Genomic DNA, 18,069 nt, shown 5'->3' with positions numbered 1-18,069 from the left:
GTCTCACTCTTAAGCACGATGCTTGATTTGGTTGGCAGTATTTCTTTTTCGTCGTGTTCCAGAAGCATCTGTCTGTTTGCTCGCTTAGACGGCTTTTCCCACCCAGGTTCCCCTGTGGCCTGTTTTTCATGTAACCCTGGTCCAACCAGAGTTCATGTTTGTTTGTGATGAGACAGAGCTCTGCCCTCTCTAAGAGAACAGCAGCTGGGGGGTCCTCTGTCCAGCGCTCCAGCCTCCCCGCCTTGCGCAGGTCCCCTCTGGTGACTTCTGGGAGAGCAGCAGCCTGGGAGCCCTGCACGTCCTTAGGAGCCCGTGCAGGGCGGGGGCGGGGCGGGCTGCTTCCCTGGGGAGGCCTCTCGTGTGGGGGGCTGACAGCAGGGCTGTGGGGCCGGGAAGGCCGAGGGCTGTGTGATGGCGGGGGCGGAAGGTGACGTCCCCAGGTCCAGGGCATAGGAAGCAAGGCCCTTTGCTAAGAGCAGGGTCGGGAAGGCTTAGTATTTGAGGAGAGCAGGAAAGGCTCTGAAAGGTGGGACCAGGACCCAGTTAGGAGGAGAGGGGTCTCACGCAGCAGCCCCCTTACCTGACGGGGGGCTTGCCTTCTGGGGCGGGGGCGTCCCATGTGTCTGCCAAGGCAGCAGAGCCCGACCGTCCCTCTGCCTGCACACACCTACTCGCCCGGCCCTCCTCCCCTCTTAGGGACCCGCACTTGGGGGGTGGGGCTCGCCGTGCAGGAGGAGGAGCTTGACAGGGGCCCTGCTGGCCACAGGGGTGGACAGGGGCTGCCCTGCTGCTCACACCCCTGCCCGAATCTGGGTGTGGGTGGCACCTGCCCACCGCTGCATCTCCTGAGCTCCAGCCCCCATCTCTGGACCTCTGCCCCCGTGCCCCTCCAGCACCCGCACATCTGCCTCTCCAGGCCCTGGTGCCCTTCCACAACCTGGGCCTCCTCCTCGGCCTCTTCTCCCCACGGTGCGCGGACCTATGGCCTGCCACCCGCCAGGAGGCTGTGAGCTGTGTCTACTCCCTGCTCTACCTCCAGCTGGGCTACGAGGGTGAGCCCCTGGCTGGGCAGAGGTGCAGGGGGTGTGGTGAGGGAGCAGAGTCTGGGCCTCTGGAGGCCAGGGGAGGCCTCCACCCAGCCCTGCGCTCCCTCCCGCCTCTGCAGGCTTCTCCCGCGATTATCAGGACGATGTGGTTGAGCAGCTCCTCACCCTCAAGGACGGCCTGGAGCACCCTGACCCCGCCATCCTCTTCCACACCTGCCACAGCGTAGCCCAGGTACCTGCCAGGGCCTCTGCGAGGGAAGGAGGGGCCGCACCGTCGGGGCCCAGGGGGCCTCTGCGGCAGCTCCTCTCGTGCACGGGCTCCACGGGTGCCGGGCCGGGCACGCGGACGGGTCTCACTCAGAGAGTTCGGTGTCCAGCACCACCTCCCTCCCCCTCTTGTGCTTGCTGGGGTCCCCCCTCCCTCCGAGGCCCAGCGGGGAGGGTGTGGGCAGGAGCTCAGCTCTGGCTCCAGAGGGTTGAGAAAGCTGCCCCTAGCCCACCCCGTGAGCCCCCAAGCCAGGGCGGTGCTGTTGTTCCATTTGGTGACTGGAAATGGCCCTCAGGGGTCAGGAGCCTTTCTCTCCAGCCAAAGAAGGAAGGGAAGGGGGTCAACAGGGCCCTTTGTCTGGGGCGGGGGGGGGGGGGGGGGGGGGGGTTGCGGGCTCAGACACTGGGAAGCAGAGGCCCCGCCCTGGGCGAGTCCAGGCACAGCGGAACTCTATGTTTGGGATCAGACTTCATGGATATTCAACCACTTTTATTTCTTCTTTGTACAAAGTTCATCTGCTTTAACTTCTGGTTGCTCTCTTTTATGTGGAGGGAAGGACAGGGGCTGCAGGGGGAGCTGAAGGTCCATAGAGTCTTGGTGGCCGGGCGGTCCAGGGTGGAACATGCCACCATCTACCCTTGACTCTCTGCATTCTAGAGAGTTCTAGAGAGGCTGCACCACCAGGGCCACTCCCAGCCCACCCCACTGGTCAGGAGGAGCCTCAGGGAGGGCACACTGACCTGGGCCCTGCAGCTGCCCAGGGACCCCCCCTTCCAGGGGCCTGGGCCTGGAGGCCCTGGAGGCTGCCTCCGGGACCTGGCCAGGCTTCAGTCTGGGGATGGGGGCTCCCGTGCATGGGCCACCCCACCCTTGCACTGGCAGGAGCTCCCGAAGGCGTACAGGGCTTGTATGAGGGTGGGAAAGGCTGGAGGAGGGATTTGAGAGGCGGAGATATGTCAGCCCTTCCCCGGAAACTCGAGCCCCTGGGACGTTACGCCTGGAAGGTGTGCTGACGCTGTGCTCTCAAGTCTTCCTGACGCAACTGTCCTCTTAGATTATTGGCAAGCGCCTCCCGCCAGATCAGCTCATCAGCCTCTTGCTAACGCTGTTTGAGGGCCTGGGAGACCCCGACCAGAACTGTTCCCGAGCCGCGACAGTGATCCTCAACTGCCTGCTGAAGGAGCGGGGCCACGTGCTCCTGGAGAAGGTGGGCCTGGGCGCGGCTGGGGCTCAGATGGGCGGGGGCGGGAAGGGGCGTGGCCGGGGCGTGGCTCGTCAGGGGCCAGGTGTGGGCGTGGTCTTGTCTGGGACAGGCCAAGAGTGTGGGTGGGCGGTGCTGGGTAACTTGGGGCGCCCCACCCCACTCCCTCACCCCCAACCCGTGCTCTGTGGAGGTTTGGCCCTCAGTGCTCAGCTCCTTTTCCCTGTGGGCCTGATTTGGACAAATCTTTCTCTTCTCTTTGAAGACAGAATTAAGTGAAAGTAACTGCTGAGAACTTAAGGGTAGAAAAGGCAATCGAGAGGGAAATGTCAGTGCTAGGGGCTATCACTTGGCGCCGAGCCAGCACTGGCTGAGCTCCCTGCTCACATTGCTGGTGGAGACGCAGGTCCAGAGGGTCCCCAGGTGCCTGCACAAAGGGTTCCACGGTGGGTCTGGCCCAGAGCAGAGGTGCCCGGGACACTCAGGTGCTGCCCTGCCCATTGCCTCTGAGTCCTTCTGGCCGTGAGCTCACGTGGCTGTCCACATAGTTCCCAGACATGCATCGGCAGCCACCATGACAGACGTGCCCAGGTCCTCGCAGGTGTAGGTCTGAGGCAGGCTCCAATGATCAGGGGATTTCTAGAACGCGTGTCTTTGAATCCTGGAGAGCCAGTGGCCTGGCAGGTGGGGTCCCATGTGCCTAGAGGGAGAGTTAAGCTCCCCATTAAAGTGAAGCATAGCAGCAGGAAAGGGGGTTTGTCCTAAGTGCATGGCCTTGGGGGCTCGCACAGGCAGGAGCAGAGGTGCTACCCACTCCAGAGTCCCTTATACCCCAGCAGACGCTCTGCAGCACAGAGCATGCCTCGGCACGCACCTCATGTAGAGGGGCCTCACGTCTGCCCCACATGGCGGTAGCCTGTGAGACGGCGCGTCTCCCGGCCTGGCCCGAGCGTTGCTCCTCCCCGCCGTGAGGGCAACGTCACACACCCACCCACCTCCGTGAGCGCTTGGGCAGTTCCCAGTCTGAGCACCGAGAGTGCTGCCAGAGCGCGGGTCCGTTGGACCTGAGGGTACATTTTGGTTGGAGACACACCCAGGAGAGCGACTGGGGCCTGCAGGAGAGGCCCCCGTGCAGCTGTCCCAGGGCTGTCAGATGGCGATCCGGGCCGTTCAGCTCCCGCATGCCACGCCCCTGCCGACGCCGTTTCTGTCCCTTCTGGTGGGTGTGTAACGGCTTCCTGGTTGGGTTTTGTTCGTGTTTCTCTGGCGGCTTATGCAGTGGCACACTTTGGCACACTTCCTGGCTGTTCAGACGTCGTCTGCTGTGAGGACACCAGCCTTGCCCATCTTTCTTCTGGCTTGTCTGTGCTTTGCTTGTTGATTTGCAGACGCACTTTGTATATTCTGGGTGCAGGGCCTGTACTGCGTGGATCCCAGGGAGCGGGGGAGGGGCCGCAGTGCGCGGCGCGGCGCCGGGAGGGGAGCATGCCATCGTGGTGCAGTCCTCCTGGAAGTGGAAGCGGGCTGGGGGAGGAGGAGGGCGGCACAGGGCACGGCTGTGAGTCCTCGTCGGGGTTTGATGGGCCAAGGTTTGGATCTTATTTTGCACTCAGTGGGGCTTCTGGGTCAGGCTGGAGTGGTAGAGCGGTGCCCTGGTGGCTCTGTGTGGGGGGAGGGGACAGACCAGGCTGCAGGCAGTGGCCACCGGTGGTCCTGGTGTGTGTGTACACACGGCACATTTTGTCTGCTTGTTCATCTGTGGATGGACACTTGGGCCGCTTTCGCCTCTTGGCTACTGTGAATGATGCTGCTATGAACGTGGGTGTAATACATATCCTTTCAAGATCCTGTTTTCTTTTGGGTAAATACCCAGAAGTGGATTTGCAGGATCATAGGGTAGTTCTATTTTGAATGTTTTGAGGAACTGCCGTACTGTTTTCCTTAGTGGCTGCACCAGTTTACATCCCCACCAGCAGCACACAGGGGTTCCAGTTTCTCCACATCCTCACCAGCACTTGTTAATACCTGTTTTCTTTTTTTTAATGTTTTATATGTATATATATATATATTTTTTTACATAACGAAAGTTCTTCAGGAATGGACATTTTCTCCTAAGCCTCAGAAGTACAATATGGCATATTATTTTAATTAGCTAAAAGAGGAAATGAACAGACCTCTGTAATTATTAATATTGGTAATATTCTTTCATTTAATATTTTTGTATATCAAGTGTCTCTATGTTAACTTGTATTCTGTTTCTCTAATCACAGTTTCCTTTAAATACCTGTTGGTTTGATAGCCGCCACCCTGATGGGCGTGAGGTGGTGTGTCATGTTGGTTTTGATTTGCACGTCCCACGTAATTAGTGTTGTTGAGCGTCTTTTGATATGCTTGTTGGCCATTTGTATGTCTCCTTTGGAGAAGTTTGCGTCCTTTGCCCATTTTTAAATCAGATTATTTGAGTTTCTGTTGTTGTTGAATTGTAGGAGTTCTTTACATATTCTGGATATTGACCCATTATCGGATATATGATTTGCAGATATTTTTCCCATTCCATAGGTTGTCTTTTCACACTCATGACTGTGTCCTTTGATGCATAAAAGTTTTAAAGTTTGATATAGTTCCACATGCCTGTGTTTGCTTTTGTTGCCTGTGCTTTGGGCGTCACATCCAAGAAATCATTGCCAAACCTAATGTCCTGAAGATTTCCCCCTGTTTTCTTCTAGGAGTTCCTTAATAGTTTCGGGTCCCACCCGTCCTTGATAAATCCAGGTGCCTCTCCTTGGGCCCAACACACCGAGCCTGCTCCTGGCCTCTGAGGGAGCTGCTGGGCTGTCTCCTCCTGGCTCAGGCTCCCAGACACACTCAGCACACCCACCCCGGGTGCTGTGTTCCTGACTTAAACCTTCAGCCTGTCTGCGACATGCCACCTCTGTCTCATGTGGCATGGTCACTGGTATCAGTACCCATGGGGGCCGTGGGGCCACCGTTTTCTTTCCTGCCCTGAGAGCCTGGCAGGGGGACCCCTTAGAGACACCTGGACACTGTTGGACTTTGAGTTTCTCTGACACTAAATCAGAAAAAGTGGTCCTAGCAGGTGACCCGTGACCGGGCTGAGCCCCTCCTCCAGCAAGCCAGGCTGGTCAGGTGGAGGGCGGGACGGACATGCCGGGAAAGAACAGACTCCTCTTAATAAACAGCGGGCATGGGAAGTGAAGCCGCTGCTGCAGAGAAGCCCGGCAGGCGTTAAACACAGAAGCGCCGCCCAACCCAGCAGTTCCACTGCTAGGCGTGTACCCGAGAGAGGTGGGCCCATGCCCATGGGAACCTGTACCGACACGCGCCTGGCAGCCCAACCATGGCAACAACGCAGACGCCCATCAGTTAGTAGCTGGATCTGTCCGTTCAGCTAAACACTGCTCAGCGGCAGGAAGGAGTGACGGACGGGCTGATTCCTGCCGCAGCGCGGAGGAGCCTGGAAAACACTTCGCAAAGTGAAAGAAACTGGTCACAAAAGGCCCCATAGAGTGTGATTCCATTTCTCTGAAATGTTCAGAAGAGGCAAATCCAGACACGGAAAGTGGATTCGTGGTTGCCAGGGGTGGGGCGGGGGAACTGGGGAGTGACTGCTGGTGGAAATGAGGTTTCTTTTCGGGTGATAGAAATACTCTAAAATTGACGGCTGCACAACCCTGTGAGTATACGACAACCACTGACTTGTACACTTAAATGCGCGAAGTCTGTGGTGCACAGTTAGAGCTCCGTGAGGCTGTTGCGAGGAAACGGCCTAGACCAGGTGTGAGGGGAGGTTAAAGGGCCCCCGCGGGGCTTGCCACCAAGAGGCGCGGGAGCAGCCCTGCAGGCCTAGGGTGCGGCCCCTGCTCACCAGTCCTGGGAAGCCGAGAACCCGGTGCCGATGCAGCCCCAGAGCCCGCCACGCCTGAGCGCCCGGGCGCTGCCATCACGGTTCGCAGGAAGCAGATCTGCTCACAGGCGCCAGCGGGTACAGCCGCTGAGAAGAACATGCAACAGCAAAGACGACATTAGAGAAGAAGATGGATAAGCCCAGTGAAACAATTAGGAATGACTCTCTGCCAAGACAAGCCACAGAAGGAGAACCAACGTCCAAGAAAGCAAAGTGAGAAAGGGGAGCATATACATAAGAGGTTCGACATACCGTGAAGCATATCTACGGGCAACTATATTCCAATACTCGAGAACCTGGGGCGACAGGGACAGGCTTCTGCAGGGAGGCCACTCTCACCTGCGTCTGCGCAGGAACCGCACAACTGCCTGAGTCCGCCAGGCCTGCACATCTTCAGGTGACCAGTGCCCCTTGTGGCCAAGAAAGAGCCCGGGAGACTGGAGAGGAGCCGTGCCCCTCGCCCCAGAGACGGGCTGGCCTGTTTCAGTGGCAGCCATGGACTGGAAGGTCCCAGCACATCTGTCTGCGAACGTCGCTGTGCCCACAGCTAGCGGGTGGCACCGGCCCAGCGGCTGCGAAGGCTGCTCCACTAAAGCACCACTTTCCCGCCCAGGTCCCCAGGCAGGAACACGGGGAGGCTACTTAGTGCGGCGGCCTGTCTTGTCAGGGAGACGCAGCTGGGCCGGCCGAGGGTCTGGGCAGGCGGGCGGGGGCAAAGCAAAGAGGTTCAGGTCCTTAGAAGGAGGTGCGGATGCCTGTGAGTGGGGTTATCGACCTTCTGGATTCGAGGTCATAAAAAGAAAACAGCCTCGTTACGCTTACAAGCCCTTTGAGAAATGGCGGCGGCAGTGCCCCTCCCTGAGGCCCAGCCCAGGCAGCACTGGACACACATCGCCGCCTCCCCTGCCGGGGACCACGCCCCGTGCCCCCGCGCCGGTCCCTTCCCGCTGCTCCTGCGGCCCAGGTCCCCGGGCAGGTTCCTCAGCCAGCCCTGCCCAGGAGCCCAGGGTTGGCGGAGCCCACGGACTGCCAGCTGCCCGTCCCGGGGACCATGTCCCTGGGGCCGTGTCCAGTGCTCTGTCATCAGCTTTCACCTTGCACCAGGGTGCTTCCCAGCTGCGCAGCCCAGACCGTCGTGGGCAGCACCCCCGTGGCACGGGGCCCACGTTGGCGACCGTGCCCTGGGTGCCCGTCTGTGGCCTCTGCAGCAGCTGCAGCCCATGAAGCCTGCCTGGGGCTGCCGGCCCTCTCCCGGCCCAGCTGTGGCCTCAGTCTGGGCACAGGGCTGCACGGGAGGTGGTGTGGGGCAGCGCAGCCCGTGTGTGTCCTGCCTCCAGGGACAGGCTGGGTCACCCCGTCAGCCTCAGCACTCACCCCGGGGCCTTCCCATCCCGCTCTGCCCTGCACATGCCTGTGTGTGTCTCAGTGCCTCCTCCCGGCAGGCCCCTCTTGGGTCCCCGTCGCTTCCCGTGTGGAATGTGGGATTGGCTCCCTTGGCCCCGAGGGCTCTGGGCTCCAGCTCTCCATCAGGCGCCGGCAGCAGGGAGCTCTGATCTCACAGGACTTCCCGCCCCTCCCCTTGGCCAGCCAGCCTCCCCGGGGCCCCTGCACCCTGGCCACGGGGTACTGGCCCCTGGTGTGGGCGTGTCCCCGCCGTAGGCCTAACCGCGGCTTCCTCGCCCGTAGGTGCCCGAGATCGTGAGTGTGCTGCGCTCCAAGCTGCAGGAGACCCATGGGGAGCACGTCCTGCAGGCCGCACAGCACAGCGTGTACGTCCTGGCGGCCCGGCACCACGCCGCCGTGGTGTCCAGCCTTCTGGGCAGCCCCCTCCCCTTTGACAGGTACGTGGTGCCCACTAGCCTGCGGGGGCGGACGGGGCTCCAGCCACCTGGGCTCCACATTCCGGGGTCACTCCCACCCTGGTGTGGTGTTCACGGGCCCCAGCCCCTCTGCATGGGAGCCTGGAGACCCCGGCCCTGGACTGGGTAGAGACAGGCTCACTCTCATGGGCTGTGCTGGCCAGTCCTCAGAGTTGGTTCTCTGGAGGGCGTCCACCATCATCTGTGAGCAGACCCCTGGGGCCAGGCCCCCTCCTTGAGCCAGGAAGGGGGGATTCGTGGTTGCCAGGGGCGGGGCGAAGTATGGGAGCTCTGACCCGCCCCCCCACTCGCACCCCGGTCCCCGAGCTCCCATCGGTGACCCTCAAGTCGCCATCCTCGGGCTCTCAGGGCAGGACTTCTCCGCGCCAGGGCCTGTGCCCGGCCCCGTCTGTGGACCACAGTCCCTGGGGTCCCTCCCCTCCTGCTCCGAGACCTCCGGGTGGCCGTTGCTGTGGTCCCAGTGCTTCCAGAGCTCAGGGCCCGCTGCTCCTGCCTTGGTTTGCTGTCCACGGCGTGGGTGGAGGCCGGCACCCGTGGCCTCCTGGAGGCCCCTGTGTGGGGAGGCAGCACAGCCCTTCCCCGTGGCCACGGCCCGGGTGGCCGGACGCGCCTGCACCTGCCGTCAAGACGTGGGCTCGCGCTGCCTGCTCTGCTCTCACTTAGATGCCGGCGCCGCTCTGGGCCCCCGGTTCCAACGTGTGTGGCTTCTCCCCAGGTCACGCCTGTCAGCGTCTGCCGCTGTCACCTCTCCCGGCCCGTCACTGTCAGCCTTTCTTTGCCCTCGCAGTTTAGGTGTGTTCCTTTTCCAGGGTAAATAGACGCTCTTGGTTGCTGAGGTAGTTGGGGTTAAACCCACTGTAATATTTTGTGTCTTCTCTTGGTCTTTTTTCTTTATCGTCTTCATTGTCCTTTTTAGATTGACAGGGTCCTTTTTACAATTTCATCTTCCACTCAATTAGTCTGGAAGTTGCACACTCTGTGTTCTCCAGCGGTGGCCCTGAGAACGACCGCGTGGGCACAGCGTCCCTGGGCAGTGCAGGCCTCTGCAGGGGCGGCCCCCTGCCCTGCCCGTCATCGTCATGGCTGCTCTGTGCAGGCAGTGTGTCTGCCCACACACCCGCCCCTCAGCTCTGCGTCCCTGCCTTTCGTGGGTGCGGCTCACGCAGAGGAGCACGCACACTGCCACAGGCCCTTGGGGGGGCCTCAGCCGCGCGCAGCGGGAGACGGGGCAGGCATCCAGCCTCTACTAGGCTCCGTGCCTGCTCGGTCGAAACTCCCTGAAAGGTCGCCGCTGTCTGACTGCTGTTGCCAGAGGTGTGTTTTGCCTGACCTTGAACGTGGCGTCAGTGGAGCCCTCTGGACTTTCTCCTGCTTCTTTTGCTGTCCTCGGGGTGCAGGGTGCTGCTGTCCCTCCTCTCCTGCTGTGCCAGTGCTTTGCGTGTTCATAGGAGCGGGGTCGTCAGGGCAGGGTGAGCACAGTGCGGCCAGGGCCCAATCTGCCCACCACCCGCTGCCTCTGAGCCAACGATGGGCTTTACACTTGTAAACGGTTGGGGAAAAGTCCAAAGAATTATATTTCATGTCCGGAAAGTCACATGCAACCGGAACGTCCGTGTCCGGGGTGGCGTTCTGGGAGCGAGCACACCTTCGTTTCCTTGTCCGTGCCCATGGCTGCTGTCGCCGCATCACAGCAGAGCTGCCTGGTGTGCAGAGACTGGGCGGCAAGGGGCCCTGGCGCCCTCCCGCTGGAGCGCACCCCCCAGAGCCCCGTGCAGCTCCTGGGGGCGACAAGCCCCACTTCCGTGCGTCTGAACGTGCATTTATTCAGCTGTCCTTCTCGGAGGTTATTTGCCAGAGTTTGGGACTCGAGCTGGGCGCGTGCTTTCTTTGAGTCTGAGTAAGAGGACATGTCCTTTTCTGGCTCCTGTGAGTCCAGGTAGTGCCGAGGTCGTGAGGGACACACACCAGGTGCCCCTTGTCTATGGCGCTCTGCACCTTTGGGGGGTGGGGGGCATGGGTGTCCATTCCTTGTCCTGCCAGGTGGCTACCGGGCTTCCTGAACCTGTGAGTTGGTGTCTGTCATCAGCTCTGACTGGTTTTCAGCCCTCCTCTTCAGACACTCTCTCGAATGTCTGCCAGACCTTTTCGCCCCACCCCCTACATGTCTGTTTCTGAATTTCCGCTGTGATTGTTCTCTGCTGGGTTCTGGGTAACTCCCTCCATTTATCTTCCAGTTCACTGTTTCTCTCTCCTGCTGTATCCAGGCTGGTGCCAAATATGTCACTGAGTGCAGGATTAGGTGTCTCAATTTTTTTTTTTTTTTGTCTTTTTGGCCACACCGCGTAGCATGTAGGATCTAGTCCCCCGATCAGGGATCGAACCCGGGCCCCCTGCATTGGGAGTGCAGAGTCTTGACCACTGGACCGCCAGGGAAGTCCCTGTGTCTCATTTCTAAAGGGCTGTTGGTTGGCTTCCAAATGTGCTCTATTTTTAGAATTTCCGAGTCCAGTTAGATATCTGGAGTATGTCACTTCTCTCCGTAAACGTGACGCACAGCCGCCTCCCGTGTGTCTGAGCACCCGGGGTCTGCAGGCTGCTCGGGCCTCCTGCAGCCTCCGCCTGACCTCACTCACATGCCTGCCTGCCTTGGCCACGTGCTGCTCAGTGCGGGAAAAGTGACTTGTAGGCGCCCCCGAGGCCTGGGGTGGCGCTGCCCCCCTCCAAGGAAGTCCAGTGTCTGCTCTGGCAGCTCCGGGGACGCCTCCTCTCCCTGCCCCTGTACCAGGGAGATGATCTGCCCTTTCTTGCCAGCTCTGCTCACCCCTGGGCCGCCTGACTGCAGGCCACTGGGTCAGAGGAAGGGGTGAGTTCGGGTCTGAGGTCAGGGTGCCGCTCGTGGCCTGGCTGGAGCTGAGGCTGCTGGGCACGACAGGGGCCGGCAGTGGCCTCGGCGTGACCGTCCTCCTGCCCCACTCCAGCCACACCTGCACCCTGTGGAGGGCGCTGGCCGTGGAGCCCGGCCTCGCCACACAGGTCCTGGGGCTGCTCCTGGAGAAGATGAGCGGGGACGTGCCGTTCAAGGAGAGCCGGGCCTTCCTGCTGAGCAGCGCACCCGACCGCGTGGCCACCCTGCTGCCCCTTGCGGTGAGTGAGCTCTGGGGCGGCACGCCTGGCCCCTCCCCCATCCCCCCTCCCCGCTGCTGGTCCAGGAGGCTGGTAAGGGGCCGCGTGGCCGCTGCGGGAGGACCCCTGGGGGGGGGGCCTGGGTGGCACCCCGCAGGCACCTGGCAGCTGACTGGGGCACCGGAGCAGGCGAGCTTGGAGCCCAGGCTCGTAAAGGCCCCGCAGGTGTCGGTCCCCGAGGGAGCGCCCTCTGTTTCACCCTGCAGAAAAAGAATAAACCCAGCTTGGCAGCGTTTCCACATGAGAGTTTCCTCCCCCTCCTGCTAAGGCACCGAGAGCAAATGCTGGGAGCCCGTCCCCCCGCGGCCACACTGCCCCGGGCCCGCCTCCTGCCCCCGAGGGCCCGCCTCCTGCTGCTCCCAGGGCCCAAGACTTCTGGGGACACAGGGTACCTGCTAAGGAAGTGGGGCTTCAGGCTAGCTTGGGTCCTGGGGTGCAGGGTCCAGCCTTCGCCGTGGCCGGCCTCATTAGACCTGGCGTGGGGCGGGGAGGACTGAGGCTGAGGTGGCACCGTCCCCAGGCCACCTGTGCGCTGTACGAGGTTGCGTCTGCCCCGGCATCTGGGCCGGCGGTGCTGGAGCTCTACCCCCAGCTGTTCGCGGCGCTGCTGCTGCGGGTCAGCTGCACCGTGGGTGTCCAGCTGCCCAGGAACCTGCAGGCCAAGGAGAGGAAGAGCGCCAGCTCAGGCCTGGCCTCACGGAGCCTCGAACCCTGCAGGTAAGCGGGCCCCACCTTGTGCCCCTGGCACCCTCGTCTGTGGGCTGCTGTCCCTGCTGGGGGTGCAGCTTCCCTGGGCTGCAGAAGGGATGGGGACAGTCGGGGCGGGGCTTCCTGGGGACATCAGATGGGTCGTGAACTGCGCCTTCTTTGGGAGGGCAGAGTGTGAGGGACGCTTGGGCATGGCAGGGTGTGCGCGAGCCCGCTCTGTGTTTGCGACCTCAGTCTTCAGCTCCAACTTCTGGCTCTTCCTACACTTGACTGGGGCCCCCACCTTCGGACAGAAACTCTGCAGCAGCCTCCCTGCCTCCCCTGAGCGGCCTCTCACCTGGGTTGGCCCCGGCCCCCAGCCCTGTTGGGGAGGGCCCAGCTGCCACACGGGTGATGCCGGGTTGGCTCAGAGCCAGGCCCCTGGTGCCACTGGCCTGTGCAGGCACCTTCCCCTTGCCTCTCGTTGGGGTTTGGGGCCCTGGGTCCTGGGGCAGGAGCCTGGGGACGGCGGGGTGGAGCTGTTTCAGCTCCTGGGGACATTCCTGGTCCCCCTGGTGGCTCTTCGGGGCTCCAAACAGCTGTCTGGGGCCACAGGATGAGCAGAGAAAGCTGACGCCCCGGGGCCACCGGAGCCTGAGTAACTGTCAGCCTGGCTGCCTCCCCACCCTTCCCCAGTGTCTGGCTGGGGACACACGAGGGACAGAGTCAGCTCTCCCCGCCCCACTGCAGGGCTGCCCCACCGCAGAACTAACACGTCCACTCCAGCGAAGGCTGTGTGTCAGGAGGCCTGGCCTGACTGTGCAGACCGGGTGGAAATGTGAATGGCCCAGCGGACACGGCCCAAGCAACCCCGGGCCTAGCACACGGGCTCCAGCACCGTGGTCTGAGCTGTGGGGCCTACAGCCCCATGGCCCAAAGAGGGGTTCTGGGGGGGCCACCCGAGCCAGGATGCGTGCAGTGCCAGGCACAGGCCTTGGCTCTGACGGAGGCCATTAGTCAGCAAGTCAGACCCTTGCAAACGCCACACCCCCAGGAAGTCTGGGCAGTAGGGTGAACAGGCAGGGGAGGCATCTCATCTGAATTGTCGAACAGGCAGGGGAGGCACCTCATCTGAATTGTCGACCTGCTCCTCGGCCAGACCTGCCCCTCACCACTGCCCGTTCGCTGTAGCCAGGGGGTACCTCTTCTGGGCCTTGAGGCCTGGAGCAGGGTGTGGAGCCAGGGGCAGACCTGCTGGGCCCTAGCTGTGGCCCGGCCCTGCCCACACCGTGCGGGACTCCTTGGCAGGCACCGTGGGCATCTGCCCGGTGACCGCGTGGCTGGAATGGTTTTCTGTGCCTGCAGTTGGTGTGGGCGCCCCACATCCAGGGCCCCCCCCCCCCCCGCCCCCGTGTCTGGGCCTCTGCTGGGATTGCAGAGCTCCTGGGACAGTGGGAGCCACCTTCCAGTATCTTCCCTGGGGTGGGGACCCAGCTGGGTATAGTCTGTGGACGCACAGCCGGGGAGCCTGTCCAGCTGTCGGTGGACACCAGATCCCTCCCCGCCCCCACCAAGGGCACCCCCACAGCCCTCATTGCACCCCGGGACGACCATGAGGCTGGAGCTGGGCCCAGGTGGGGGCAGCGGGTTGTGTGCGTATGGCGGGCTCGGAGGAGTCTACCAGCATCTGCTCCCCGGGCTGCCGGGACCCCTGGACCAGGCCCAGCCACGGGGCCTCCAAAAGCGCGTCAGACTCCCCCACAGCCACCCCCGCCCCTCCCCGGACATGAGGCCTGTACTGCGCAGCTGGCGAGACCTGGCCCTCACGCTCCAAGCGCCTAGGCCCCTGGCTGCCCCTGCACCCCAGCGGCTGAGCCGTCGAGGTCACAGGAAGACCCCGTGCAGCTGACGCCTGACCGCCCCGAGGACGGTCCAGCGCACTGCCCTGGAGGCGGGCACGTGCCCTTGGGCCAGAAGCCCCGGGGACGGCGTCTACGTTGACGCGCACTCACGTCTGAGGGCCCACACAGGCCCTGACACGTGAGGTGGTCGATGTCAGGAGAGAGGGGGTCAGCATGGGGCTGGGGGCCGCGGCCCTGAGGCCCTCCCTGTGCGGCCCTGGGGACCCTGACGTGCTGTCTCTCCGGGCCGCAGGTCGTGGTGTTTCTGCCAGGTCCGTGTTGGGCCAGCCCTGCTGTCCCCAGTCCTGTCTGTGGGGTCCTGCCCCTGCTGCCTGCTCACTGGCAGCCCTGCACCCTCTGCCTGAGCTGGGGGAGGGTTCATCAAATGAGGGGGGCGGACGCGCAATCCCGGCTGGTTTCTGCCTCCTTGGGCCCCTCCCACGAGAGAGAGGGCCAGCTGGGCGTGGCAGACGGGGCTGCCTGGCCCAGGCAGGAGTCAGGCTCTGAGCTGCCTTTTGAGTTCATCTTTATGAAGGGTTTTCTCCATTTTCTTTTTCACTTTTTTTTTTTTTTTAAATTAAATGAAGGTCTTTAAGGCAGGTGAAAACAGCTGATTGTCACCCTAAAATTAACCTGAGGGCCTTGCCTGCTCCAGGGGGCCTAGGGGACACTACCTGCAGAGCCCCCAGCTGCCCCTCATGGGGGGTGGGGAGACAGGAGCAGTCTGCCTGAGACCAGAGGGTCCACAGTGGTGCCCAGATGAGGGGGAGGGGAGAGCCCAGAGCCTGCGCCCCACAGGATCCTGCTGGTAGGGAGCAGGCTGGGTAGCCCCGGGGCATGTCTGCCAGCAGCACAGGTGTGTGGCCTGAGCTGGGAGCCCTGCCAGCCGCACCCATGTCTCCGCAGCTCCGCAGTGGATGCGCTGCAGGCCGTGCTTCTCCGAGGCGGCAACGATGACGTGGTGCAGCGCATGGAACTGGAGGGGGGCTGGCAGCTGCTCAGGACCTCGGCCGGGCACGAGGAAGGGGTCACCCGGCTGGCCAGGTGAGCAAGCCCGGCCCGCGCACCCCAGTTCTGGTGCTGGCTGGGCTCTAACAAGCCAGGTACTGTTCAGGTACCATCCGGGGGCCCCCAGTGGCGCCTGGGAGGGGGCCCAGCATGAGGAGCTGGTGCGTGGGGGCAGCAGGATGGCCGTGAAGGCAGCTGTGGTCTCTAGGCGCGGTGGGCTGGGAGGGGCGCGTCTGGAGGGGGAGGACGTGCAGGGCCCGGCAGCCGGGTGGGGGGCTCACGGGCTGGAGGGCGCAGACAGTGCAGGCTGGGAGGCAGAAGTGCCCCCAGGCCCACGTGGGAGCGGGACGTGCTCGGGGGAGGCCTGAGGCCCCAGCCCTGCCCAGTGTAGCCTCCTTCCCAGCGCCATGGCCAAGTTCGCGGGCCCCCGGCTGCCCCTGATGATGAAGGCGCTCTTCGCCACACAGAGCAGCGTGTACGAGATGCAGAGGGTCAGCTCCACAGCCTTCCTGGCCGAGGTAGGAGCCACGTGCTCTGGATCACGAATAGGGACAGCAGGGACCCCTCCCCGACAGGCAGGCTCAGGCCACCCCCTGGAAAACCTGCCCCAGGCCATGGCAGCAGGGGCCAGGGTGGGGCTGGGTCAGGAGTTCCGGGGAGGCCAGGAGCCCAGGCTTGGCATACAGGCCTCAGCTGGCCTTCGCCACGTCCCCTCCTCAAAGTGACCCGCGACTGGGAGGGCTGCCCAGTGCAGCGGTGGGGAGGGGGCGGGGCGGTCAGAGCGCCTGTGCCCCCAGCTGCTTAGCAGCAACACGGCGAACGACCTGATGCTCCTGGAGTCCCTGCTGGACAACCTGCTGGCGCGGCAGAAGGACACGTGTGCCCGTGTGCGGAGACTGGTGCTCCGGGGCCTGGCCAACGTTGCCTCGGGCTCCCCGGATAAGGTGAGGGGCTGGCCAGCCCTCTGGGGCCCTGTCCCCGGGAGAGAGACGGCAGAGCTGCAGCAAGTGAGGAGACCCAGGTGGGCGCGGTGCAGGCGGTGGGCATGGGCGTGGAGATGGCACCGGGAGGGTGGGGGGCTGGGCCATTCCACAGCATGACCTGGGCACACAGGTGTGTGTGGCATCCCCAGGTACGGGCCCACGGCCCCCAACTCCTGACGGCCATGATTGGTGGGCTGGACGACGGTGATGACCCGCACAGCCTGGTGGCCCTGGAGGCCATGGTGGGCCTCGCGAGGCTGCTGGACCTGGTGGAGGCCTGGGACCTGCGCTCGGTGCTGCTGCACGTTGCCATCCGCATCCGGCCCTTCTTCGACAGTGTAGGCCCCGCCAGCCCCGCCCGCCCCGCCCCTGGCCATGCCAGCCTGGCTCCTGCCCCTTCCTCTCCGGGCCCCGCGAGCCGTGTCACCACCACCACCGCACGCTCAGGGCCGGGCCCCGGGGTCGACGGATGGGCAGCTCTGGGGAGGGCCCCATAGGGTGACACCTGCCGCCCGCCACCCCGCCCCAGGAAAAGGTGGAGTTCCGTTCTGCGTCCATCCGCCTCTTCGGGCACCTCAACAAAGCCTGCCAGGGGGAGTGCGAGGACGTCTTCCTGGAGCAGCTTGTTGGCGGGCTCGCGCCCCTGCTGCTGCACCTGCAGGACCCCCAGCCCCCAGTGGCTGCTGTGAGTAGCCAGAGGGTATGGGCAGGCCGGGCCGGACTCACTCAGGGGCTCAGGGACTCAGGGCTCGGCCTGTGCCCTGCAGGCCTGCAGGTTCGCTTTGCGCATGTGCGGCCCCAACCTGGAGTGTGAGGAGCTGGCAGCCATCTTCCAGAAGCACCTGCAGGAGGGCCGGGGCCTGCACTTCGGAGAGTTCCTCAACACCACCTGCAAGCACCTGGTGAGGGGCGGGGTGGGGTGGGGGCGGGGCGGCGGGGTGGGGTGGGGGCGGGGCGGCGGGGTGGGGGCGGGGCCTGACTGAGGGCCTCCTGCAGATGCACCACTTCCCCGACCTGCTGGGCCGCCTGCTGAGCACCAGCCTGTTCTACTTCAAGAGCAGCTGGGAGGACATCCGTGCCGCGGCCCCCATGCTCACAGGTGAGGCTGCCCTGGGCCCCCCTCCCGCTCCCCACGGCGCAGGCCCTGACCCCGGCCCCACCCCCGCCCCGCAGGGTTCCTGGCGCTGCACGTGGAGGCTGAGCGCCGGCCGCAGGTGGACCTGGAACAGCTCCTGGCGGGTGAGCCCCAGCCCTGGGCCCCGCCCCCACACGGCGCGCTGGGCCACGCTGACCCTGTGGGCACCAGGGGGGACTAAGTGATTTTCCTGGATTTCAAGGATTTTTTCCCTGTCACTGGTGACCTCATCGTCTCTAGTAATTCACGGAAACTTCTTAACTGTTCCAAAAGAGCTTAAAAAACACTAAAAAAGGAAAAACTATCTTTCCGTTGGCTCCTGAGCCCTCCCGGCAGAGGCCTGTCTTAGGAGGGCGGTGGGCGGGCGGCCCCCACGCACAGGGTGGGGTGTGAGCCTCGGGGTCCTGGCCCCCAGGCTCAGCGCGCCAAGAAAGGGGGGCTCAGCCTTAGCCGCAGCTGCTAGCGGGGTGTGGGCGGGACCGCAGGCTCGGACGTTCAGTTCTCAGGGGGCCGCAGAGGAGCCCCCAGCAGCGGCTCCCTGTCCCCCAGCGCTCCAGCTCCTGCTCAAGGACCCGGCCCCCGCGGTGCGCGTGAAAGCTGCGGAGACTCTGGGCCGCCTGGTGAAGTTCGCCTGAGGCTCCCGTGGCAGCGCTGCCCCTACACGCAATACCGGCCTTGCCGGCCCGAACCGAACCTCCGAGATGGGGCCCTAAGGAGCCCCCTGCCCGAGGGGAGCCCCCAGGCCCACACAGCAAGGGAGGGCCGGGGCCACAAGGGTGGGCAAGTCGCTGTCGTCCCCCCCCCCCCCAATAAAGCCATTTGCTGCTCAGCAGGTGCCGCGGTGACGTGGCC

The 18,069-nt window shown here is 63.6% G+C and overlaps 1 protein-coding gene across 8 annotated transcripts in view; it reads left to right on the top strand.

Annotated features, from left to right (window-relative positions):
* MROH1 (maestro heat like repeat family member 1) overlaps positions 1–18,044 on the top strand; it is a 66,800-nt gene extending 48,756 nt beyond the window's left edge. For 2 of the 8 annotated variants that reach the window (XM_029202126.1, XM_029202127.1), the window contains 15 exons: positions 917–1,052; positions 1,166–1,278; positions 2,369–2,521; positions 8,127–8,281; positions 11,299–11,464; positions 12,024–12,220; positions 14,998–15,135; positions 15,503–15,617; positions 15,897–16,120; positions 16,213–16,420; positions 16,612–16,767; positions 16,850–16,984; positions 17,079–17,181; positions 17,256–17,321; positions 17,767–18,044. In XM_029202126.1, the coding sequence (XP_029057959.1) occupies positions 917–1,052; positions 1,166–1,278; positions 2,369–2,521; positions 8,127–8,281; positions 11,299–11,464; positions 12,024–12,220; positions 14,998–15,135; positions 15,503–15,617; positions 15,897–16,120; positions 16,213–16,420; positions 16,612–16,767; positions 16,850–16,984; positions 17,079–17,181; positions 17,256–17,321; positions 17,767–17,852 (2,151 nt within the window). In that variant the 3' untranslated portion in view covers positions 17,853–18,044. Of the gene's footprint in view, positions 1–893; positions 1,053–1,165; positions 1,279–2,368; positions 2,522–8,126; positions 8,282–11,298; positions 11,465–12,023; positions 12,221–14,997; positions 15,136–15,502; positions 15,848–15,896; positions 16,121–16,212; positions 16,421–16,611; positions 16,768–16,849; positions 16,985–17,078; positions 17,182–17,255; positions 17,322–17,766 lie in introns of those variants that run through there. The other 6 variants (XM_029202130.1, XR_003790722.1, XR_003790723.1 and 3 more) reach the window with 6 other exon arrangements.
* Positions 18,045–18,069: the final 25 nt, after the last annotated feature.

The sequence above is a fragment of the Monodon monoceros genome, unplaced genomic scaffold (genome assembly GCF_005190385.1).
Source record: "Monodon monoceros isolate NGI ecotype Baffin Bay Population unplaced genomic scaffold, NGI_Narwhal_1 Super_Scaffold_5, whole genome shotgun sequence".
NCBI lineage: Eukaryota > Metazoa > Chordata > Mammalia > Artiodactyla > Monodontidae > Monodon > Monodon monoceros.
The sequence above is the reverse complement of the archived record's forward strand: the minus strand, read 5'-3'. Positions and strand labels throughout refer to the sequence as shown.